The sequence below is a fragment of the Gadus chalcogrammus genome, chromosome 16, assembly GCF_026213295.1.
Source record: "Gadus chalcogrammus isolate NIFS_2021 chromosome 16, NIFS_Gcha_1.0, whole genome shotgun sequence".
In the NCBI taxonomy this organism is placed as follows: Eukaryota; Metazoa; Chordata; class Actinopteri; order Gadiformes; family Gadidae; genus Gadus; species Gadus chalcogrammus.
The window spans coordinates 23,703,078-23,728,388 of NC_079427.1; the positions used below are offsets into that span (position 1 = coordinate 23,703,078).

The 25,311-nt window shown below is 44.7% G+C and overlaps 1 protein-coding gene across 1 annotated transcript in view; it reads right to left on the reverse strand.

Moving 5' to 3' along the window:
* Positions 1-16,747: 16,747 nt before the first annotated feature.
* fat3a (FAT atypical cadherin 3a) overlaps positions 16,748-25,311 on the reverse strand; it is a 159,353-nt gene continuing 150,789 nt past the window's right edge. Inside the window, exons 27-30 of the mRNA XM_056610518.1 lie at positions 24,249-24,362; positions 23,249-23,308; positions 21,386-21,421; positions 16,748-19,864 (exon numbers count right to left, since the gene is read on the reverse strand). Of these exons, the coding sequence (XP_056466493.1) occupies positions 19,140-19,864; positions 21,386-21,421; positions 23,249-23,308; positions 24,249-24,362 (935 nt within the window). The 3' untranslated portion in view covers positions 16,748-19,139. The remainder of the gene's footprint in view (positions 19,865-21,385; positions 21,422-23,248; positions 23,309-24,248; positions 24,363-25,311) is intronic.

The following is a 25,311-nucleotide window of genomic DNA, read 5'->3' on the forward strand; positions in this document are numbered from 1 at the left end:
CCCTAGATTTCTGGCTTTGATTGAGGTTTTCAGGGACAGAGAGTGAAGGTGTTGGGTTACTTTAAGCCTTTCCGTTTTAGAACCAAATACAATTATCTCTGTTTTGTCCTCATTTAGTTGAAGGAAATTTCGGCACATCCATTCCTTCACTTGTTCAATGCACTGGCACAGCAGATCTATGGGCCGATAGTCATTTGGTGATAGCGATACATAGATTTGCGTGTCATCAGCATAACAATGATGGTCAATATTGTTATTTAGCATGATTTGCCCTAGTGGGAGCATGTAGATGTTGAATAAAGAGGGTCCTAAGATTGAACCTTGTGGGACTCCACATGTCACGTTGGTTGATTCTGATACAAAGTCGCCAATGGAAACAAAGTAGTTCCTATTTTGTAGGTAGGACCTGAACCAATTTAAGACAGTGCCTGAAAGCCCCACCCAGTTTTCTAACCTTTCCAGAAGTAATGTATGGTCTACAGTGTCGAATGCAGCACTGAGGTCAAGTAGCATTAGTATTGAGGTTTTGCCAGAGTCTGTGTTAAGACGGATGTCGTTTACAACTTTAATAAGGGCGGTCTCAGTGCTGTGCAGGGGTCGAAATCCTGATTGGAAGGTGCCATAGCAACCAGTTGATGCCAGGAAGTGATTTAGTTGCTGGAGGACAACTTTCTCAATGATTTTACTTATGAAGGGTAGATTTGATATTGGTCTGTAGTTGTTAATAATAGAGGCATCTAGGCTCCGCTTTTTTAAAAGGGGTTTAATAACTGCAGTTTTCAAAGCTTTTGGGAACTTGCCTGACTGGAGAGAGTTGTTAACTATCTGCAATATGTCTACTGCTAGGCAGTCAAAAACATTCTTAAAGAGGTTGGTAGGTATAGTATCAAGGCAACAGGTGGCTTTAGTTGTGTCACAGTTTCCACAAGATTTTGAGAGTCTATAACATTAAAGCATGCCATCCGTGCCACGTTATTTTTGCCTGAACAGGGTGGTATTTTTGTTTGAAGTGGAGATATTGATGGCGCGTCTGATACCTTCAATTTTATCAATATAAAAAGCTGCAAACTCATTGCATTTCTGCGTGGAATGGAGATCAGGTGGAATTTCTGTTGGGGGGTTGGTCAGTCTGTCAACAGTTGCAAATAGGGTTTTTGCATTATTAGTGTTGGTTTTAATGATATTGGAGAAAAATGTTTCTCTAGCATTTTTTAAGTCTAAATTGTAGGCACGGAGGCTCTCTTTATGGATATCATGATGAATATGAAGTTTTGTTTTACGCCAGATGCGTTCAACCTTCCTGCATTCTTTTTTCTGTGCTGTTACAGAAGCAGCTTTTCTCCAGGGTGCCTTTTGCTTTCCAGAAATCGTTTTAACCTTATAAGGTGCAATGACATCTATGACTTTCAAAATTTTCAAATTAAAGTTTTCTACAAGATCATCAGCAGAACATGGGTTTAGAGGTGGTAGCAAGGAGATGGCCTTTTTAAAAAGTACATTAGATTCTTCATTGATATACCGTTTTTTGACAGTGTTTGATTTTGTCTGTATGTCGGGAATAAAAGATATGTTAAAGAAAACACAAAAGTGGTCAGACAAGGAAGGATCTCACAGAGAGATCAAACATTGAGCCCTTGTGATACCGGTCTAGAGTGTCCACTACATGAAGTATCCTCTTTCACATGTGAGACAGTTCATGTTTCCCAAAATGGTAAAAAGTTTTTTTGACACGTTGTCATTCAAAATCATCAGTATGAAAATTGAAGCTGTTTATTCTTCTCTATCAGAACGAATATATTGGACAAGGGTTAAAACTTTACCCATACGTCTCCATTTTGGATGTTTCGATTCTGATGTTATAGTTGTTTTATAGTGTTGCAATTTTCCCAGAAGTAGTTTTTATTGATTCCTTACTTGCATGCTGGTCCCTTTCATCCATTCCTGTTTTAATGGTTCACCACAGTGAGGGTATTCTCTGGTTGTCTAGGTCTATTTGCGTTAGGTTTGATGGGTTCCTAAAGGTCTACTGCAGTGCTTGAAGTGGAAATAAATAAGTGCCAGTACTCCCTTATTCACTTATAAGCGACGCGTGCATATCAGTAAACCATTGTAAAATTCTGAATTTTTAGAGTAGAAAAAAAAAGTAAGGGGTAATGCTGAGCTTCAAAAACTATTTAATCAAAGGGACAACTATTTCAATTATTGGAGTACACTCGCTTTAGTGTGTAATGAAATGAAGTCTTCAAGCTGGGATGTCCTTACGTCCTAGGAATTGATGTAAACTAAACCAGTCTAAAAGGTAAGTAATATGTCAGGTATTATATAAATATCATGGATATATACTGTAAGTAGCAATTGTTAGCTAATATGCCTGCCATAAGAATTTGAGCAAAAGTTATGATGACAGAGCTGTGTATCTGTAATGTTTGGTTGTTTGCGTGCCCAAAAGTGACCAAACATTTATTAATGCAGTTTTAAGATCCATGTTTTAACAAAATAATACGAAAATGACAAAAACACGCCTCCCCTCAACAGCAGCTAATCAAAGGGACAACCATTTCAATTATTGGAGTACACTTGCTTTAGTGAGCAAATCCGCATCACCATGCTTTGTGCCAATTACACAAGGATTTAGTGTGTGGTGCAATGAAGTCTTCAGGCCTGAAATGTCGAACTCTCGTGAAAGCGATGAAAATAAGGTGACTCCACATCTATGAGAGGAGGCAAACTGGCACTCCATGGTCCCTGTGAACACACACAACAGAGACAGACACAGACAGAAGACAGAGTTAGACAAAAAATAAATAGAGTAGCTAGCTATGCAGCTTGCAATCAATGTAGTCAAAATATAAAATGCTTTGTTAGATTAATCTCATCGGCTATTCTAAAGAAACAGAGGAAGCAAAAAATGTGGTTGTTTTGTCTGTTTGATAGTAGCATAAATTCAGCAAGCACAAACTTAATAAATATGATGTTCACATACTTACAGAAATGGTACCATAGGCTTTGTGGTTAAACTTCAGGTTCTGGGGCTGCTGTTTCATCCGCATCTTACCTTGCCTTTGCGGGGAGAGGCTGAAAGGGATCAGAGGTAGACAATAAGTAAGCTGTGAACTTGGTAATGAATTCAGTGAGGTAATCTATAATCTATACTTGTCAAGTTATATTACTTTAGTGTAACACGTCAGCAGAGTTGACAAATACTCACAGCCAAAGAAATAAGTAAACAAAAAATGTAGACAATTGTCAATCTTGATAAAAAAAAAGAAAAAAGATTGTGTACAGAATAAATATTATAAGACAATTAACCTACTTAAAAAAGGGTCCAGCAGGTCTTGGGGTCAGCTTTGCTTGAATGGTGAGGAGCTTCACATGCCGTTTCATCTGCAGATCTTCTTCCCTTGGCAAGCCATGACTTTAGATAACTTTGTGGATTGAACTGCTGTAAAGGTGGCCCATTGCATTTCAGAAACCCCTTATTTTCGAACGCGACGAGATGCCATTGTTGTTGACCTTGTTTCCATACTTCCTGTTAGCTCGGTGTGTAGCATACCTGCGGAGCCCGCAGCCCTGTTGTTTGTTCAGTCCACTTTAGGATCATAATATGATAGAGAGAGAACTGGACTTTGATGGGCAGAGTAGAATACCGGCAGCCTGTGACAAGTGCCGGTACGCAAGAAAAAGTGCCAGTACGCCAAAGGGTAAAATGCAGAAGTGCCGGTACTGTGTACCGGTGAATACCGGCCCACTTCGAGCACTGGCCTACTGAGGTTTTAACATTCATTGTCAGACAATTTTTTCGCTATTCTATTTGAGGCTTTCTCTCTCTAGGTCTCCCTCCGTGATCCGCTGCCCATGCGGTTGACTTCTTAATATCTTCCTTCTCTTTCCAAGACAGAGGAAGAAATACCACTTCCTATTTGCATTGTCTTAATAAGAAGGGAGTGCCTGAACTATGACCAGATTCTTGTGCTGTGGGCGATTCAAACCGAAAGGCAAACAGCTGAGTCAATCAGTGCTTGTTTGGTTTTATATGCACATCGGGAGAGAGATAATTAGCCAAAAATACGCAATAGAGAGGCAGAGAGAGAGAGAGAGAGAGAGAGAGAGAGAGAGAGAGAGAGAGAGAGAGAGAGAGAGAGAGAGAGAGAGAGAGAGAGAGGGCACAAATAGGGGACTTTTACTCTCAGGTAATTGACCGTGGGCTAAGCTTGTTACGTGAGCTCACATTAAACAATTGCAAATGCAGCTTTAAAAGGCCATTCCATACACAGCACTGAGTGTTTTCTTTATGGGCTGCTGGTGAATATGCAAAGGCATATAAAGGCTCCATCAGCTTCGACCAGTACCCATTGGGCCCTATTTTAACGGTCTGAAACGCAAGTGAGAAGCGCCAAGCGCAAGTAGCTTTGTGGGCGGTTCTATGGCGATGTTGCTATTTTACCGGCGCATTTGACTCTTGACTCGCAAATCTTAAAAGGGTTGGTCTGAAGTAGCCTAATTACCCGTAGGTTTGGTTTGGGCATAACGTGCAATAAACCAATGAGAGAGCCATCTCCCATCCCCTTTAAGAGCCATGAGCGCATTTGAATCTGACAAGTTGATATTTTGACAGCGCGATTGCAGTCTCCGAGACAGATGCATGACCACATGAATTTCAAACTTCAAATGGCTCAGTTTATATAATATGGCCTTATTCACACATGGAATAGCGTTTTCTTCCACAACTTCAGAAATACTGAGTCCTCAAATAAATTTCGGCAAAGAAAACTTAACACACATATGATATGTGGTAACAGTGGTATTTCCTGGTTTGTGGTGCAATTGTTTTCTGAAACTGCAAAATAGCACCAGTGAGCGTTTGCGCCAGAACACGCCTCCTCCTTTCACCGAACCGCCCCTTGGGGTGCAAGGTCATTCCCTAATTGGCCGACGTGTGGCGGTGGAGGGAAAATAACGCTCTGCGCCAGTTGCAAACTAGCAACGACACAACTCAGTGTAGAAAGTCAATTGCACCGGATGCAAGATAGGGCCCATTGTCTCCGTGTGTCAGAGTAAAATTAAAAATATAATAGCATAACTTTAGATGATACTTTAGTTGATACTAATTAAACTACTATGGTGGAAAATATTGGAGGCATCTCAGCCAAACTGTTGGAATATTGGTCGAGTATATTGGAGGAAAAGGCATCAGCAGGGGGGAGGGGCAGGTTCCGGGCCCTGTCCCATGTGTTATTCACCAGTTGACCGGGGGTTGCCGGTGAACACTCAGACAGACATCCGTCTGTAGTCAATGACAGTCAGTCTATTTCTCAGTTCACTTAGATTATAAGTAAGGTTAACTTTGAGTATAAAGCATACAAGATAAGTATTGTTCCAAATGTCAAACACTATTGATATTACCTGGCTTTCCTTTGTCAAAAAGTGCCTGCACTCTGAGGGACATTTACATGTGCTCCTCATTCATACGTTACGAAAGATTAACCCCCAGCCGCCTCATTTACGTATAAGTGGCCCCTCAAAGACGGTGGGCTCACATCACAGTGAGAGGAAACGCCCTCCTATTGTTTCTCGTCCGTGGCTTAAGAATGTATATATTCTGTAAACTCCAAGTTAGAGTTAAGTTAACTAATCCATACCGCGATTAAAATCAGACACTACCAGCTTCAGGATTATGACTGTATGCCATAGACAAATAAAGTGGCATTGTTGACAATTACAAATGTAGTGATCATTCAACCCTAGTCCTTCTCGAACACCCGCAATTTGACCGTGGTTTTTATCCATGACACTACTTCCCTTCCCATTAAGCAAATCTTCTTTTAATGTCAGTATTTCTGCGTCGCACATTTTGCTGTCATGGCAACCAATAGTCTTTGAAATACATATCTTTTACCATAAAACTAAAAAAATTCATACACTTTTCTTAAAACTTTCCATTTTGAGACAAAGGGTTTTTGTATTCAGGTTCTCAAAAGGTAGACTTTTCTTGGGAAGATTTGGTGGTTGGACTGATATGCTTTACAGAACAGACCAATCAGAACTCCTGATAGTGACAACTTCACAGTGCTGATTAACATGTGATGAAGCCAGTTTTGCAGGATGAAGAAGGAGAACCATGAGCTGCCCACAGTCCCTCAGAGATGGAGAGGAGTCATGTCGGGGAAGGTACAAGATCGAACCAGAAGCGAAAGTGACAATAATATTGTAGCAATTGCCACACTCCATCTGGATGGCTTTTACAGGGTTCATCCATAACAAGGACACAGGGTGGTGATGTTGGAACTGGTTTATTGCATAGTCTGAATAATGATACAGAGCATGTATAACATGCTGCCATGCCGGAGATCTCATGGAGTGTGTGTGGTGATGGTTGATTGAACCTGTGAACATTAGTTCCGCAATGCACAACAGGTGTGCAGCCTCATCCAACCCCATGGTCCGATCAGTCTGGCTAGGGCCAGGTGAGGCTGCTTAAACCAGCCATCATCCACACACACTCCACAAAGAGTTACCAGGCAACACATCTCTGGAGGGTCAGTGTGGATCAGTGGTTGTTTGAGGCCAGCCAGGTCGCCATCCCTCCTACTGTCTTCACCTTTCACCGTGAAGAACAGGATATTTTTGAAGAGCCAAAAGGAAAAGAATGCCAAATAAGACTTTTTGAAATCTTTCTTATCATAATAACAGTTTCAAAGACATGAATTTCTTGGTAACTGTTGGGGTCACGTTAAAGTGTAATTCTAGCAAAAATTTGACCCAGGGTCTTTGTTTTGGCATTTAGTATACCTATCAAATAAGCCCTCCAGATATTTTCTTCTCTGAAAATCGAGTATAGAGTTTGCCCGGCGCAATGTTTGGCTTCTATGTTATTGGTTAGGAGCACCGCGAACGCTTCCAAATCGGCACTTTTTAACTACTAATATTGCTCAAAATAGTACCAAACCTCTGCAGTAGCAGGATTAGGGTCCCTACACTTAAACCAAAGCATCAACAACTTAGTTTGTGTACCGGGTGTTTATTAAAAAAGACTGTTTTCCGGTAGGTCCATGTTTCCAGGAAGTCCACACAAGTCGATAATCCGTAAATAATATTGAAAGCCCTCCCCAGGGCGAATGCAGAACTCCCATCGGAGGCCTCAGATTATTGTTTTGTATGCCTGTTTTGTTGTTTGTTGATGCATGTTGTGATGTATCTTTGTTCGTACCTTTATTACAAATATATATGACCACCAATTGCCAACGAGTATTGTGTGCTTTTTGCATCTAAATATCTCATCTGTCTTAGACGCAAAATCTGATGGAGAAATTGCCACGACAAAACGCCTTATGATGGTGCTGGTAATGTAAGCGGGAAAGCGCGCCGCGTTCAGGCATGCATCGCAGCACAGTTTCTGTTTTAAACTAATTTAAAACAGTCAAGTATCAAGAGGGGAAATTGTTAAAGGACAGATATTATGGTGTTTTCCCAACAAGTAAACATAGTATATGAGTTCAAGAAAACGTGTTTTTGAAGCTGTTTGCTGGAAATAGCATTTAGGAAAATAAATCTCACCTACCGCTATTCCCCTCTGTTTCAGTCCCTTCAGAATGCGCTGTTTCTGGTGTCAGTAGCTTAAATGCAAATGAGCTGCTACCCATTGACCAATGAGCAGTCGGAGTGAACCACCGTATGGAGGAGAAGGGATTGTTGCTGTTTGCGGACTCCTGGGCCCCGTTTCCCGAAAGCATTGTGGTTCGTGAAGTGCATCGTAAGAGCATCGTACAGTTTTCACACCGTTTCCCAAAAGCATCGTTGGTAACGAACGTCGTGAAATCACTCGTAGCTAATGAGGACTCCAAGGGTAATCGTAGAGTGCTAAGATTATCGTTAGCCTACTATACTCAGTGGCGTCACCAGCGGTCATTCCGTGTGTTGGATGCTGTAACGGTGCGGCGGCCCGTTACTGCAGGCAATGGATAAAAACAGGACTGACACCAGGAGTTACAAGTACCCTTTTATTTAAACACACACAGAACATTCCAACACGTTCATGACGCCACCTGCAACACACAAAAAAACAGAAAGCCGGTCGGGGGACACGGTACAAACAAGGAAATCGTAAACACTCACGTTACGGTTGCGCTGGCTTCCGGGTGTCGGGGATCGCGGGAGGACCCGACGTGAAGTCCGGAAGAACATTTGTGCGGTGGGGGCGTGACGTCAGACGGGCGAGACCAAGTGTGTGAGAGGAGAGGGGTGTGTTGGGGTACTTGGGGAATATTTAAGGGGTCAGGGAAGTAGAGGTTAAGGTTGGGTTGTAGACGAATAGGTCTGGAGTAAGGTGGGTAACTAGGGGTGGGGATAGGTACATCGGAAATGTGTAGGGGAGGGTTAATTGAATTAAGAGGGGTATGGGTTAGGCCAGGGAGGATATATTCAGGTCCAAATCATGTAGGTGGGGCAGAAGGGTCTGAGGTGAGCGGGTGAAAACACCTGGCTCTTAGATCAGCCAAGGGCTGTATTAGTGCCGAGGGGAGGACTGTTGTTTTTTTGATTATTGATAGTTTGATTAGTGATAGTTATTTAGAATTATTGATTGGTTTTTTTTGTGTATATTCGTTATTCATTTTTTTTGCCTCCTGAGGGACATTCTTGTACCGGAATAAAGTCAGGCCAACGGCCTTACTAACAGCTTTCATACTGCCTCCAATCCTTCCACCGCCGCAAGGCTCATCCTGGTAACAGATGCGTTTTATTAAAACACATCCAATACCACATCGCAATGTCCCCAAACACATCGCAATGTCCCCAAAACAGGGGTTACCGACGATATATTACGTTAGATTTAAACAGCAAAGACAGAGAAATGTTAGAACTCAGCAACAACATAATTTATTGCAGCAATTTAAAATATATGCCCAGCCGAAATGTAGTGATCAAACGCCACGTCACAATGCATATAATAAAATCAAATGATTCCATTGCTCTTGTGTGGCAGGTCGCTTTCGAGCTGCACTTGCTGTCTCCCTCTGATTTAATTCAGCCTTCTTGGTTAAAATGTCCTCATATTGATCAATAACAGAAAACATACTGTACAGGAATCAGGAGGAGACCAGCGGTTGTCGGAGAATTTCTGCAGGCGTTTTTTTGTTGTGATTGTTTATCATAAAGCACTGTAGGCGCTTCGGTGAGGCTTTGATGAGGTTCATTATTTATTGGACCGTGTCTAGACAGTTAGAAACAACCCTGACCTTAGTGGAGTGCACCATCGCCAAGTTGAGAGCGTGTTTTTTTCAGTGAATGTAGACTGCTGCGGGAAACTGCTGCGATGCATGACTGAACGCGGCGCACTTTCCCGTTTACATTACCAGCACCATCATGAGGCGTTTTGTCTTGGCAATTTCTCCATCAGATTTTGCGTCTAAGACAGATGAGATATTTAGATGCAAAAAGCACACAATACTCGTTGGCAATTGGTGGTCATATATATTTGTAATAAAAGAACAAACAAAAATGCATCAACAAACAACAAAACAGGCATACAATACAATAATCTGAGGCCTCCGATGGGAGTTCGCCCTGCGTCTTACTTCACTCTCTAAAGGTTTGCGAAGAGAAGTCCCCTGAATGGCTAAAGTCAGGCGTTCTTATACACTTAGATTGGGTTCTTGAGGGCAGCTGTCCCCCAATAACCAGATGGTTATTGTTAACCAGATGGTATTCTATTGATTGAAGTTCATAAATAAGGGGTCACAGCCGTGCCATGTAACCCTGTTTCCCGACGCTCCCCAGGGGGTCGAGGAACAGGCCCAAAACCAACAGAATATAATAAGGGAACAGATAGTGAGAACAGATTACAACACGAACCACAAAGGTTTATATTTTAGATGACCCTGAAGGAGAGCAGGATGGCAAGAACATACACGGAATAGTAAACAAAACCTAAGTTAATAAAGAAAAACGTAACAACATGTAGATTTTCCATCACAGTTTTTACACAGCCAAAGATGCTGTCGTATGCACGCCGTTTTCGCGGCACGGTCCGCGCGTTTACACTGCCCGAGGTAAATTGCCTGCTTGAGGTAACACCCCAATTTACCCTCCCGGACCCTACACACATTTGTGGTTTATTGGGTTTCTTCTGAAGTAAATGCGACGACTCCGTGGTTTCGGGGGGAGGGGGGGGGGGCTTGGATAGAGGTGTTGCTGCGCTGTCTCTACAGAGACAACGCAGCGATATCATCATGAACAGTTTTAACTGGAGAGAAAGTGAAATCCGCAAGATGCTGATCATATGAGAGAAGGTTATGCAGTCGCATTAAACAAAGACCTTGAAAGATGGTGTGATCTACGAGAGAGACGCAGAGGAACTTTCCCTACGAGGCTTTTGTCAGGATAAAGGTGTTCAGCAAAATAAAGAATATGTTGGCGTGTTTGTTAGTTAATCGCGTTTGTGGCCTACACTCAACTCATTCTTGCATGCGGGTGTCTTCATTCATAAATAATAAATTCGCAAATTATTCTAAAGAGACTAAAAGAGGACTCGCCTTCTCCAACCAAGAAAGCCCGCGCTGTGACGAACGGGGGATTTGACCCCCTCGATTTTACACAGGAAACTTGAGATAAGACGGTGAAATCGCCGGGCGTGCCAATCTGCGACCGAACCTGCTTGGCAGTTTAAAAAGGCCTATACATCATCCCGCCCAACCAGATAGGCAGGATAGACCAAGCTCTCCTAATCGGGTCAGCAATAGCCGTGTGTTAATGCCCAGCCTCTGCGTTTGAATAATAATGAATTAATGGAATGTTGCATTTTCAACGGGTACACCAAAGATGATATTATGAATCATACAGACTGCGTCTGACGTCTCTGGTACTTCCACAACAGTAGTAAAGAATCGTAGTGGGGGTTATGTCGGCCATGGTTGAGAAGTATTGGGAGAAAGGAACTTTGGCGTTGACTCTCTGAAGTCCATATTGAACCGCGACATGGAGGAGAAAGGGATTGTCCCGTACTCGTACTGCCGGAAAAAGGGACTGTACTCCCGGTGCTGAGCTGCCGGGATGCCGCAGAGCTCCCCCCCGGCGGAGCTGCTCGTCCGCTGGTCCACAAAACCTTAGCTATTCTCTGATTGGACGGGGCTGGGGAAGTGGGATGTAATATTAAAATGTGCGCCCTTCCTACGTAGGAGGGGGCGCCGAAACTGACCCGCTCGTTTGATAACTGTAGGCGGGGTACTTTCAGAAATGCATATCTCACTCAAATAGTCATATACAGACTTTTTTCAGATTTGTATGCGTGTGGGAGCACCAGAGACCCAAAACAGCACCACAAATCCCAGGAAAAGGGTTGTTTTCATAATATGTCCCCTTTAAGTTAAATTAGTTGGTGCCTCTCACTTGCGTTTCAGACCCTTAAAATAGGGCCCATGGTTTCCTTATTTCACTTAGACACAATCAACAGCCATAGTGCAAAGGTACGATAGTACTACCTTTAATTAAACAAAATATATTTATCCAAATCTCCTTGTGCATTTCCTTGAATCATCGAGGAGAATCTTAGCTTGACATCGGCAGACCAATTTGCAAAAGCATATTAGTCTGGAAGCTCTCAATACATTGTTTGATTTCCAAGGGACCTTGATGGGTGCAGACCTAAATGCCATTGATAAACCTTCAACAAATCAGAGCAACGAAACGTGTGGCACTTCAGTGGCAGCCTTCCATAGGTCGCTCCTCTGAACCTCTGTGTCATCGCATCGAACCTGCCAAATATTAGATCAACGGTTGTGTTTGGTCCGACACGGGCCAGGTCTGCTGGCAATCTGTCTGAAAGGGAGGGGTGCCAGTCACTTATGCCAGGGCAAATAGTTTCACATATTTGTCTGTTTCCAGGCTAGAATAATCTATTATTCTGCATTAAAACAGAATCAAACTCTCTGACCCCACTTTTAAGATTTTTTTCTCTTTTTTTTCTTTTTCTGGGGCACGTGATTGGCTGATATGGTTACCCGGTAACCATATCAGCCAATGCCTTCAACCAGAGGGAGGCATCTACAATGCAAACCAAGTGACGTTGGGGTTTGCTTCTCCATTATGGAGTTAACAAGCGTTTGAGTGCGGTCAGTAGAGCAGCTCTATTTTATGCAGATCTAGTCCCTTGACTCCTCTGTTTCGGAGGGACCGGGGGGGGGGTGTTAATAAAGAGAGAGTGAGTGGTGGCGGATCATGTCCCTCTTCTCGTGAAAGAGGCGCAGGCCGGCTCTGCCCCCAGACAAGGGAAGCAGAGTGCGTGCCGGTCATCAGCCTTCACCGCCGAACAGGAAGGACGCTCTGACCCTGAAAAGGGCCAGAACTCTGTGGCTAAATAGAGGCTCATAAGCTCTCATCACTGAGAGAAAAGGGAGCACCGATGGCATTCGAAGAGCCTTATATACAGGGGAATGTGGGCGGGGACCACGCCGACGGCTGCGTCTTGGAGATGCTTGCGTGCAGTCAGAATAAGTCAGAGCCTCAACGGCGTAGCCAACATGAAGTGGAACTTGTCTGCGAGTCAAAGATATTTGCAACATAAATAACTTCATTCCCCGCCCTCCCTAAAATCAGAAACACTTGTGGTCCTTCAGGTCATGTTGTTAACATAATGTGGCAAATGTTTTTTTCTTCAGGGTCATGACAACCAGACTGTAAAATCCAAAGCTTTGCATGGATAGCTAATGAAGAACTTCCTCGCCAATATTCATGAAGTCATCTGTTGTTTTTAATGAATGAATCAAAATGATAGCATTCACAGAAATGCTCCTTCTAAGGGCCAACATTCAGAGCCTCTAATTTGTGTAGAAGGATATGCTTTGCTGTTAAGATGATGGCTTATTTGCTGGTAAATCACTTTCATTGCTTCATTACAAATGCATGGTTTATTTACAGCGGGGTAAAACATTTGCATCGGATTAACCTTGTCACCACCCTTGACAGCACAGTGTGTGAGCATGCTTGTGTGTTGGTGTTTCTGTGTTCATGTGTGTACGTGTGTGTATGGGCATCTGCGCGGATGCATGCTCGCGCATATGTGTGTAAACCCATGAGTGCGCATGTATGTTCCCTGCACAGTTTATGGTGACCCTCTCGAAAGAGGAGAACGGTGGTGATGTTTAGTGACAGACGCTGAATCCACCATGTTAACCTCTAAATGCCACGACATGCTAGCTGCATAAATCAGGGGAGGACAAACAGTCCCAGGGAAACACAGGACCTTCTGCGGATGTGTTATTTGCCCACATATTAAAAACGACGGGCCTTCATTCCTACGGTGGAGGAGGATGAAGGATTGGGTGTAGTGGGAGACCTCTGTACAGACAGAGCAAAGCCAGAGCCCAACTTTGTGTTCAACAGACTGATTAATGCGGATGTCTTTTGTTTTTGTCTGAAGTTTTCCAGAACACCAACGAAAACAAAATAAGTAACAAAATGAAATGGTTGTTGGGGGTATCACTTAACTCCTCTTGCCTGGCACGTTGCCTAGCAACACCATGGCTATGTCTTCTCAGAAAAAAAAAAGAGAGTTGCTTCTCTTTCCCCTCCCTGGCAACGAGATGGTGGACTGAACCCTTATTGCCAAATCCAATTATTATTATTGTCTGTCACGAGAAGCACCTGGCTCGTCGGATGACAGAGGGGTACCGCCTCCATTCTCACCCCCTCCACTCCTGGGTGTGAGAGATTAAATAACTAGACTAGGCTAAAGATGCAGCCAATTCCACCTCCGTTTTGTTAAGGAACACTATATAAGAACACGTGACGTTACCCACCGCAACTCCCTCCAATAGGGAAGTATGAAAGTGAAGGATAAAACCCAAACAGAGTCAATCTTTTTATTTGCGAGGCGACGAACGCAGAAAGAAAAGAAAAGAAAAAAAAGGAAAAAAGACACAAAGGATAGTTGCCTTTGCATTTATTGCTTCACGCACACTGTTGTTGTGTTGTGGTTCTTTTGTGCTGGTGTGTTTGTGTTTGATAAAGGAAAACCAAGATAAACGAGGCAATGTTGTAATTTTACAGAAAGTGCATCGACTCTAGTTTACGGACACAGACAGCGGGCATGACACCTGTGGGAACCTGTGTGTCGCCCCTGCAGTCATCACCAGACAATCAGAGCCCCGGATCTGTTACTTTGTCATCATCTCCACCTCGTACACTTCGTTTTTTTAAACCGACCCGGGGCCTCGAATGAGCACATGCTCATTCAGGCGGACTCAGGTGCTTTGTCAGCCGCAGTTATATCAAATGCGCTTCTCCCTCAAACACACACACAAACTCCAACGATAACTAAAGACCTGTTCCGACGGCGGAAACCTCACTCCCCGAAGGCACAGATACCAGCACTCTGTATTACCTAAAAAGGCATGAAAGCGGATGAACTGTGCTGTTTTTTTCTATATCGGTTGAATGACATATCTTATTACAGGCGAGAGAGGGAGATGGGGAGAGGGAAAGACAGAGAGAGAGTGAGGGTGAGAGTGAGAGAGGGGGTGAGGGAGAGAGAGAGCGAGAGAGATGGAGAGAATGGGAAAGGGAGAGATGTGCGAACGTGAAGATGAGAGAGAGAGAGAGATAGAGCGAGAGAGAGAGCAAGAGAAAGAGATGGAGCGAGAGAGAAAAAAACAGAGAGAGACATGGAGAGTGCAGAAAGTGTAAAGAAATCTATCAGCAGTAACCCTGCTCACCACTGTAATAATGACAGCAGCAGGCGCTTGGCATGCCTCTAATGCGGCCCTAATTAATTGAATCTTACTTTAAATGTCAAGGAGATTTTCTGCCATCTGCAAGACACGCTACACCCATGGTAGATTGAGCTCATTGACCTGCACACCATTACACACCTGACGTTGAGATTCACACCATCACAACACACACACACATAGATCAGTTGATGCCAAGGTCTGAGAGAGAGCGAGGGAGAGAGAGAGCGAGGGAGAGAGAGAGGGAGAGACTCCATAACAAGACTCTTGTCCAACCAACAGGCAGGCAAAACCAAATTATAAAAAAGGAATGGCATTCAGTGTTTGTAGACAAAAATCCTCATGCATCACACCAACCACCACTGACCATTGTTGGTCTGCCACTGGCCTTTATGTGTGTGTGTGCGTGCATGTGTGTGTGTGTGTGCATGCATGTGTATGTGTGTGCGTGCATGTGTGTGTGCGTGCATGTGTATGTGTGTGTGTGTGTGTGTCTGTGGGAAAGGGGAACTTCAAAAACACTACCAACCGCTGAGGCGGATTGACCACTCCTAGTGGGGAGGGGATCCTGCTGAGGCACAGGTCTTTTTGTTTCAGTGAAGTCTTTTTAGAGAAACAGTATCCATGAAAAGCACGGGACATTAACTCTGGGAATCGTTTGGCAGATTCAAGGCTTAAAGCGTAAACAAAAATAATAGCCACAATGGAGTCTGTCAGTGATATTTATTTGGCAGAACTTGTTGTTCCCCAAGAAAAACCTCTTGGTTCAACACAAGGCGTGTTTTGTAGGTTAATGTCTCTCTGATAGGAGAAACGTTCCTCCCCTAAACCTATCATCCGCTACAGATTACTTTACAGTGAAGCATCCCCTGTCTTAACACCTCCAATGTATTTAACTCAACAATCCTCTAACTCTGTGGCTATAAACTGCATCCCCCCATCATACCCCGGGCCAAGTTCTGGTCGGGGGCTTAGTGGTGCTGCTTCAGGCTGAAACCCCAGTCAGAAACCCAACTACGGACAGAAGAAGCCAAGAAATACCATCAATTTAAAATAAAGTGACGGCAAGTATTGTTTTTCAAGATTCCTTAATGTTATAGGTCGTACTTTAAATAGTGAATGTTACAACGCATTGCTTAAAGCGAGCATGTGACTAAATCATTCTTTAAGGCGAGAATGGTGTGTGTGTCCATATTGGGACAGAAAATGAAATGGGATCAGGACAAAAAAACAAACAACGTTCCCGAGTACATTTGCATCTAAAGCTTATGGTACGTGATACTCTGTAGCAATCAGGAATGCTTTGACAACAGCAGCTGCCATACACACACACACACGCATGGACGCAAGCATGTACAAACACACACACACACACACACACACACACACACACACACACACACACACACACACACACACACACACACACACACACACACACACACACACTGACTGAGCATCACTGGAATCCATAGCATATACATCATATGTCACGACTCAAACCCTAAATGCTCGATTGCACCATAAGACATGCATACACACAGACAGCTTCCCCATGGATATGGACTGACACAATCATGCAACCATTCCACCCTACCAATAACCTTTCACTTGTGCTACTCCCATGTTGCAGCTCAAGAGGTCACCCAGCAATCTCTCCCGGGTTTTGCTGGGAACACAAAAAGGGTCTAAGGGTTTAATGTTATTGTGAAGTAGAGCTTCTCAAAGGGCTCACTGGATCCCTGTTCATTGAAAGTGTTTGTTGATTGCAATTGACGGAGAGAAGCTCCATCTTGTCTTTTGGTCAATAAGTCAACTGCGCAGGTTTCAATGCTAGATTTCACCTATCAGCGTTTCACCCTCAGCTGCACCGCTCAGAAGGAATTTGAAGACCACCGACATGTTTATTGGACTTCGGATGAGTTTCTTTATCATAATAACTTCATGACTTCCCTTTCAAGGTTTCCAATGGTTTATGGAGACATGCGCTCAAGGGTACTCGACTGCTATTTTTCCATGTAGGGCAATATTGGAACATTACAGATTTTTTTTTTTTATCTTCTATTAATCCAAACACATATGCATAATAGCGTTCATTGTGGTGGAGTTTCTAGGCCGTTTGCATTTCCCAGCACTAAGCCACAAAAGCCACGGGACATCTTTAGTAGTCCATGACTGAAAGAGTTTTAAAGCCATACATCTTAAATGTTTTAGTTTCTGGCTGCAATGAAATATTTGAAAACACTGCAGGTTGATCAATAACATTTTATTTTTCTGCACTGGATAAAAAAAAATCGGTTAAAAAAGCACTCTTGTTGCACACTCAATTGCTGCAGTTAGAAGAGGCAAATTCTTAACACTGCCCAACGTCTCTTAAAATAAAATGGACCCAGATTTACATATACTCTAAAGTAAACACATTTCAAATAAACAGAGCGATACAAAATGAATACCCCTTATTTCTTCAAAAATATTCTAACGAAACAAGACATGAAAACAAAACAAAAGAAAGAAACAGAAAACAATTGCTGGGAGTTGAATGCAGGTTTTGTGCATTTGCAATTTTGTGCAAAACCTGTGTGTCCCATTGAAACTGTATAAAGTAACGGGAAATCGCAAAGAGCAAGTGTTGATGGATAGAATCAAGCAGATGTTGAAAGACAGACTTTGTTCCAGAGGGGAAGGACATGAGCGACAGGACAGAAGATTGATGCGTTATGTCCTCTTGTTGTTCGTCAACAGTCCCAACCGTCACAATGAAAGGCTATATATAATGAATAAAAAGAAAGAAATCCGAAAAGGAATTCTCCGGGTCGGTATTCTCTTGTATCTACAACAATAACAAACAAACCCCCAAAAAATACAACACATGGATTGGCATTTGGAACAACCTAGCTATGTACACTGTACACAAATATTCAAACTTACATCAAACGTACATGTTTTACAAACGGGACACAAAAAAATTAAACTCAAATATAAATCATCATCCTTTTGTTTTCCTGATTATGAACAAAACGACTGATCCATCACACGTGTGAAGATGCAACTGAACGGTGAGACTCTGGAATGTGATGCTGTCCCAGGCCTCTCAGCCAGCAGGACCATGATGCCCGCCCAGACACTAAAACACAGGCTTATAAACTGTTGGAACATGACAAAATGATTAATATTCGGCAGATTATTCTGGAGAAAAGAGTTTGACACTTGAAGGCATTGTGTTCATTAAAGTGCCATTCAAAAGCAAGAAGACATGACTTCACAGGGTCCTGCAGGACTACAATAACATGGCACGTTTCATTAAAAGACACGTACAAAATTCAGGGCATCTTCAAAAGACTAGTGCAAGAAAAAAAAAATGACAACGACGCAACTTCACATAGTTAAAGCAAAACGTAAGGGTTGGCAAGAAAAAAAAGAAAAGACGAGAAGAGAGTTGGCAGGTCAATGGAGAGGGAAACGGACGGGGCCGGGGCTTTCCAACCTCGTGGCCTTTTGGCCTGGCTGGGTGGGAAAAGCACATTCCACATCAAACGGCATTCCCAATGCGTCGATCCAACGTAGTTCTTAAAATTTTAAATATTTTTTTCAACCTCAGCACTAAATGTGGTCGCACTATATTACAAAGTCTATACACGATTCTCAAGAGAGAAATCAAGGAAATGGGAAATAGTTTGTTGTTTCGTTTAAGCAGCGGTCCTATTGTGGCGGTGTAGACGAGGACCCGCGGATTTTGTTGGGTATTCTTAACTCCAGTATCGGCCTCGAATTAATTGCTTTTTTATAATTTCATTTGCCTGAAGTAGGCTGTCGCTGTGCTCACTTCCACAATCACACACGGTTGTTCCCTTTTTTCTAACATTCTTCACTTTCTTCCCTTCACTGATTACATTCTCCGCCGTAACACCTCACTTTTTAACCAATCGTATTTTTCGGTTGGTTAGTCCTTCTTTTCACATTCTCTGACTGATTTAGCATAGACTTGCGTGGCGTATCTAGAAAGAACTCTGCTTCCCCACTTTGAAAATAGGAAGGACACTTCTTAGTGCTCAAGGTGTTAATTCAATTAACCTCCTTTTCGGGTCTCACTGGAATATAAGGATAGTGCTCTAAAAGAGATGAACCAAACAACAACAACAACAACAAAACAGAGCTCTGGAGATCAGTCTTCGTACAAAATTCTGGCCCCAAAATGCATTTATTTTGAACGGTTGAATTTAAAAACAAAGCGAACGCCTCGACACTTCCAGACCTCCCTCTCTGTGTGTGGAACTCTATTGCTAACATGAGCCCCTTTAGAATGACCCTTTTGACCTTGTTGTACTCGTTCTCTCACTCCGCCAACCCTCGTCCACCTCTCAAGCCCCGGTGTCCAGCCCTCGTCTGGCCGGACCGGCATCCCTCCGTACCGGGCGCCCGTCACACCTCCGTCTGCTGCTGCGAGTCGATGATGACGGTCACGCCGCGCCGCAGCTCGTCCATACTGTCAAAGTCGCTGTTGCCCGCCTCGGACTCGTCGAAGCCCAGCGGCGCCGACAGGTCTGAGGCCGTGGACGCCGCGCCCACCGACAGCCGCCCGGCGCCGCCCAGCGACGCCGTGTCGTCGGTGTCCCCGCTCCCGGGCGTGACGCCGCCCATGGGGAAGGGGCTGCTGAGGCGGTGGTGGGCCGCCTCGCCCAGGGGCAGCTGGTGCGGCGGCAGGTACTGGCTGGGGTGGAAGTGCGGCCGGGCCTCGGCGCTGTGACTGTTGCTGTGGCTGACGCTGCTCAGCGTGCTGTCCTTGGAGGCGGGCAGCGTGCCGTCGCTCGGCGACGTCCCGTCGTAGCTCCCGGGGTAGTCATCTCCGGGCGCGGCCGTGCGGGGCAGCGGGGGGGGCAGCTGGTCCTGGCAGAGGAACTGGTCCTCGCCGGGCGGTGGGTAGTCGCTGTCGATGTCGTAGCCCCCCAGGTAGTAGTCAGACTCCAGCTCCCGGGTGCTGCCCATGCCGCCACCGCCACCGCCACCGCCAGGGCCCAGGCGGGGGTTGGAGGCGGAGCGGCCGTTGGCCCCCAGGCCGGCCGGACCCCCGGCCTCATAGCCCGGGACCTCCTCGATGTTGGGCAGCCTGGTGCTGGGCATCCAGTCCGAGGTGTCCCAGTGGTAAGCTGAGGCAGAGGACAGGCAGTGTGAGTACATCAGCTTAAGGAGAACTCTTAACCAACGCACATGGATACAAACATAAAGCACTTCACAAAGGCCGATCACAAGTGTAGCTCCTGAAGAGCACTAACCACTCCACCGCATTGGAGGGTTTTCTGCCTAGAGATTAAAATCCATGAGCGGTTTAGTTCAACTGTGAAGTTGGCTCGTCACGGGCTGTTGAAGTTCTTTTATGGGAAAATGTATAAAGAAAAAAATGTAATCGTAAAATGCTTTTGATGAAGAAATCATAGATAGTTGAATTTACAGAATGATTGGCGATAGCATGATTTGATTTGAACCGTTCAGGTGGCTTATAATCTCTGGATTGCAGAAAAACCGCCAAACATAGTGTTTAGCGTGTGGCTGCTCTTTGAGCATCCATGTGGAAAGGCTTCATACAAGGAGAGAGGGGCATGTGACGTGTTATTAGGCATGCTCTGTCGCTCATCCACAAGAGATGATGAGGGAGAAGGGCACAGGGGTAGCAACCTGTGGTGGGAGAAATACAAGTTAGGACACATCACATGCTGCACACAGAGGGGGGGAGTTGGTTACAGCATGCTGAGCTTCATTGTGAGTCGGGGGGAGGGAGGGGGGGTTAAGTCAAGCAATGTTGAGGTGGGGCCTCAAGAACACTGAACACCCTGAACCACAACACATTCAGTCACAGTTCTTCTAGCAACAAATAATACAAATGCAAAAAAAAGAAGAAAAGCAAACAAAATGAGTGGAAAGCACTTTAACAAAATTGCAAATGAATTAAAACAACCAATGAAACAAAGAGTATTCATGCGGGTGCACAGAAGAGGGGGAACGGGCTGGCTCTTCAGGACAAGCGACGGCCAACCGTCGTCCCGTCGTGAGAACACAGCCAGACAGACATCCACTGACACAACGGTGCTGAGACCGGACCAGGACCTCAACCATATTACGACAAATAAAGCGCTTCAACACAACCATGACAACAACGTGACAGCAGTGCACTGTGGTTGCCTGGTGTTGGAGGGGAGTAAGAAGGTGCCATTCGTCAACACGACACAGCCGCCGGGTAAAGAGATGGGTGTTGAAAACCGAGCGAGAGAGAGGGCAAGCGAGAGAGAGAGCGAGAGAGAGCACGGGTAAGGGCGAGAGAGAGAGAGAGAATGGCGAGATGGAGTAGCGGTGATATTAAAAATGTCTTTCATTGGGCTACCTCGGCCACGCACGCACACATGAACACATACAAACACACACACACACAAACACACATCCTCGATGCCACTGGCAATAGGACTGAATAGGATGTTAGGGTCACTCAAAACACCAACACACCACATTAACACACACACACACCGAAAGGGGAGGGAGTGTGGTGAGGATTGATGGGACCGTGCAGATGAAGGGAATAAATGGAGAGCATGAGGAGAGGAGGAAGGAGGGAAGGGAGAAACAGACAGGCACACAGACGGAGGGAAACTGTACAGTTGAGAGAGAGAGACAGTCACCTCTGTTGTAGCTTTGACCTTGATCCATGACCGACACTGTCAGGTGGGGGCGAAGCGCGCGAGAGAGAGAGAGAGAGAGAGAGAGAGAGAGAGAGAGAGAGAGAGAGAGAGAGAGAGAGAGAGAGAGAGAGAGAGAGAGAGAGAGAGAGAGAGAGAGGGAGAGAGAGTGTGTGTCAGAGAGAGAGAGAGGGAGCACGCGTTAACTTCTCTGCCTATCTGGCTAAATATCACTTTATATGCTTGTTCTATTTTTAGTCTAATGGGCCTCGAGTGCCCGCTTATCGGGGCTGGAGAAGCGATGGTTTAAGCCGGGGTCAACAGCCGAAACCTCCACCCACCTAGGAATGTCCGTTACAAACCTTTAATGAAACACATCCCTCCCTTTTTTTAGGCGAAATGGAGAATTATTTTCTATTGATTCCTCGATGTTAGCCCTGATCCTACCCAACCATCCACAGCCCACCCAATATGCGAGCGTGGGGTGGTACGTGACTGTGTTTGAGACGGCAGCCTGCATGTTTGCCTGTGTGTGTGTGCATGTGTGGGGGTGTGAAGTGGCACAACAACACTGCATTCGCTGTGCACCTGCATCTCAGCGATCACTCCATGGGTGCTGATCACCCGCTAAGCATGACGCCGCCCCCATATGTCTCCCTCCCCCTGTCTGCGGAATGTAAATGAGAATGAGAAGGGGAGAGAGACGCCGAGGGAGAGAGGATGAAAGGCTTGTCAGGTGTCTGCCTCCAGTGAGTACACGTGGGCCTTGAACAAAACATGCACCACGTCAACTAGAATACAAAGGCAGAGATAATTTGGGGTTGGCGGGAGAAGACGTTGTTTGCTCGCTGATTGTGTGCATTGGACGCCGCCACGCCGGTGAAGGTATTCCCGCTACAAACAGTCCCGTCCTGATTTTGCCAAATGGTTCTTATGCTGAGACCAATACTTTGTATGATAGCCCTGGGCCGACTGGCTGGGCTTATTAAGTATGGGCCGATATTCTGCTGCCGACCAGGAAACTTGTGAAGAATGCCCATGCCCTTGTTACATATACCTGAACTTAATAATTTCCAAATGTATTAATTTAAATACACCGGAACTCAAACCTTACACCTTTACTTAACCATTTCAAACATCCTATCTTCAATTGAAAAGTGTAACTATAAATGGAAACCATTGTTAACATGATTTTCGTCATCCCACTACTGCTAAATTTTGTCAGAAGATCACGATTACCTAATTGTTAAGTTTGACTGGTATTTGCCTCACAAAAGGGGTGCAAAGTAACCAACCAATGGCCTGAGTGATATGCTCACAAGAAATGCTAGCATGATACATTTTTATTGAAAAGATTAATTAATTAACCTAATTAACTTTTTTCAAGTTTCCATTTTTTTGTCTCAAATAAAAAGCGCCTCTTTAACTGCTAAATCGTGCTTTCATCACACCCCCACACTCCCCGTAGCTGCTCAGCCATCACAAGTGTCACATCATATTCAGCCAACGATCGTAGCTCCACCCTCCGGGGAGACATTTAGCGAGGCGAGACAATTTGGTAGCGACAACGCCACCACCGAGACCAAAGAAGATGTCACTGAGTTGGATGACATCCCGGATGTTCATTGGCCAAGACGGGCGTCAATGGAGGGCCATCAAGAAGAAGAAAAAACCTTGGCCTCAGCACAAAAACCACAAGAGCAGGAAGTGTGTGTCGTGTGTACGGAACTCATTCCATTTGTGTCTGTTTTGCCGAGAGAGCGCTGCGATTACGAGTGAGAGTCAAAGGGACAGAGGGAGCGTGAGGAGAGAGATGGAGGGGAGATGGAGGAGAGTGTGGAGGTCAGAGCGATGAGACATGGGTACCTTCATTTTCGATTGTGTCGACTGCGTCATTGACCAGTCGAATGACCGTCACTATGGAGGCTTGAGAAGGAGGGAGGGGGTAGGAGAGGGGGAGGAGGAGACAGTCATTTAAAACACAGTCCAAGGAGAAGAAGGTTTGAGTGCTCCATACGGTGCCGATCTTCTCCCGCCGCTGCGGGCCAGTTTGCCCTGCTTCTTTATGGCAGAAATTGTTTTCAGAAATGACAGCAATCGATCGAGATTCCTCCACACAGGACGGCTTGTGTTATGACAAGAAGTACATTAATCAATAACAATAATTAAAACATTTATATATTTATTTTCATTTCATTCTATCTTTTGAAGTGCTAAATATTGTTTCCTGCTATGTTTTTTAACACATTTCCAATCTTGACCAATTACAAATTAAGCATATTTTATAATGCGCATCCTTCACGGTAATGGTTAAAAACAAGTTTCCAATAATGATATTGTGGCAATCCTGACAGATTAGTTGATATTGTAAATATATTGAAAAGCAAAATAAATACAAATCTAACCATTCGCAACACATTGGAACTGAATGGGAAACAAATTATGCAACTCTGCTTGTGGTCCAACACTACACCAGAAACCAGGAAATTGAAGGCAAAAAGCCACAACCACAACAACGGTGACACCACTTCATCACAAACCACAATAAGGACCTTTGCATGAACATAAAGAATAACAAAAAGTGATTGATCTTATTCATGTAAAATTATAAACAAAGAGGCAAAAAAATTAAAAAGCAAACGATACGAACACAAAGTTAACTGAAAAACAGTTTAAGCCAAACCTGCAACGAAAAACAGATCAAAGCCTACAATATCGAGACAACCCGCTGGCTCAGAACATAATGGCAGACACAATGAATCACAGAGAAGCATTTGCATTGTCGGCTCTGTCTGGGTCGTTTAAACTGTGAATGGGAGCGATTCAAGGTCAAACGGGGATGGGACTCTTTCGTGCACTCTCTTACCGTTGTCATCGCAGGAGTCTGACTGGAAGGAGCTCAGGGACTGCACCTCTGAGTTGCTGCCCTTGTTGCTGCCTGAGAAACACGTGACCTCCTCGGCCATGTCCACCATCTTACCTGTCAGAGGTGAGAGCGTAAAGAGGGAGGTCAGAGACACAGTGCTTCATTGAAGGGGGGTAATGGCTGCTGTCACATTTGCTCCGCTCAAGCACTAAAAGTACACTAAGGCAATACAAATAGGGCAAAATGTTCTCGTGAACTAAAAGAAACACAAGATGTCTACGCAAACAAACACACATACTCACACATACACATAGACACACACACAAACACACACACTAGTTGTGAAAGTGGGCATTCAGTGCGGGTTCGGGTGTGCAGTTGGGAGAAATCAAGTGCGCTCTCTGCGTCCTTGCCCCCCCCACATTAAGCTCACAGTGCATTATTGACTCACGATTGACGGCACAAAGAAACCAAGCAGACAACAAGTGGCTATGCACACGTCACGTCTGCCATTGCTCAAAGGCGGCTCATTAAACGTGAGCACCAGGGAGGGGAGAGTGGGGGAGGGCCTTGGCGTAGCTGGCATGAATATGTATGTGCTGTGATGCACGAAAAAAACAAATGACTTCCACTCAGGAGTTCCTTGAAACCCAGTAAACACCAACGACCAACAACAAACTCCTGCGGAAAAACCGACGTGTCAGCGCGGCATAAAAATAAAACAAAAGACGCATTCGGGGAAAGTTGTGAAGGGCGTTGAGAGGACGTTGACGGTGTGAAGTGAATGCGCACGGCAAATTAGTTCCATCAGGGCCATGTTTAGAGTCACTTAGAGGGTTTACAGCGACGCAGGTAAACACAAATAATGAGGCACAGATGGCCAGGATGGCTTTGGTGTCTGGGCACAGAATATATAAATGGGTTGTTTTTGTGTATTCTATACATAAACGTACATCGATGTGAAGTATATGAACCTCCTCACACCTCTTACACATCCGCTCAGAGAGAGGGAAAGCAAGGGAACGGACTGCACACACACACACACACAGACTGACACACACAC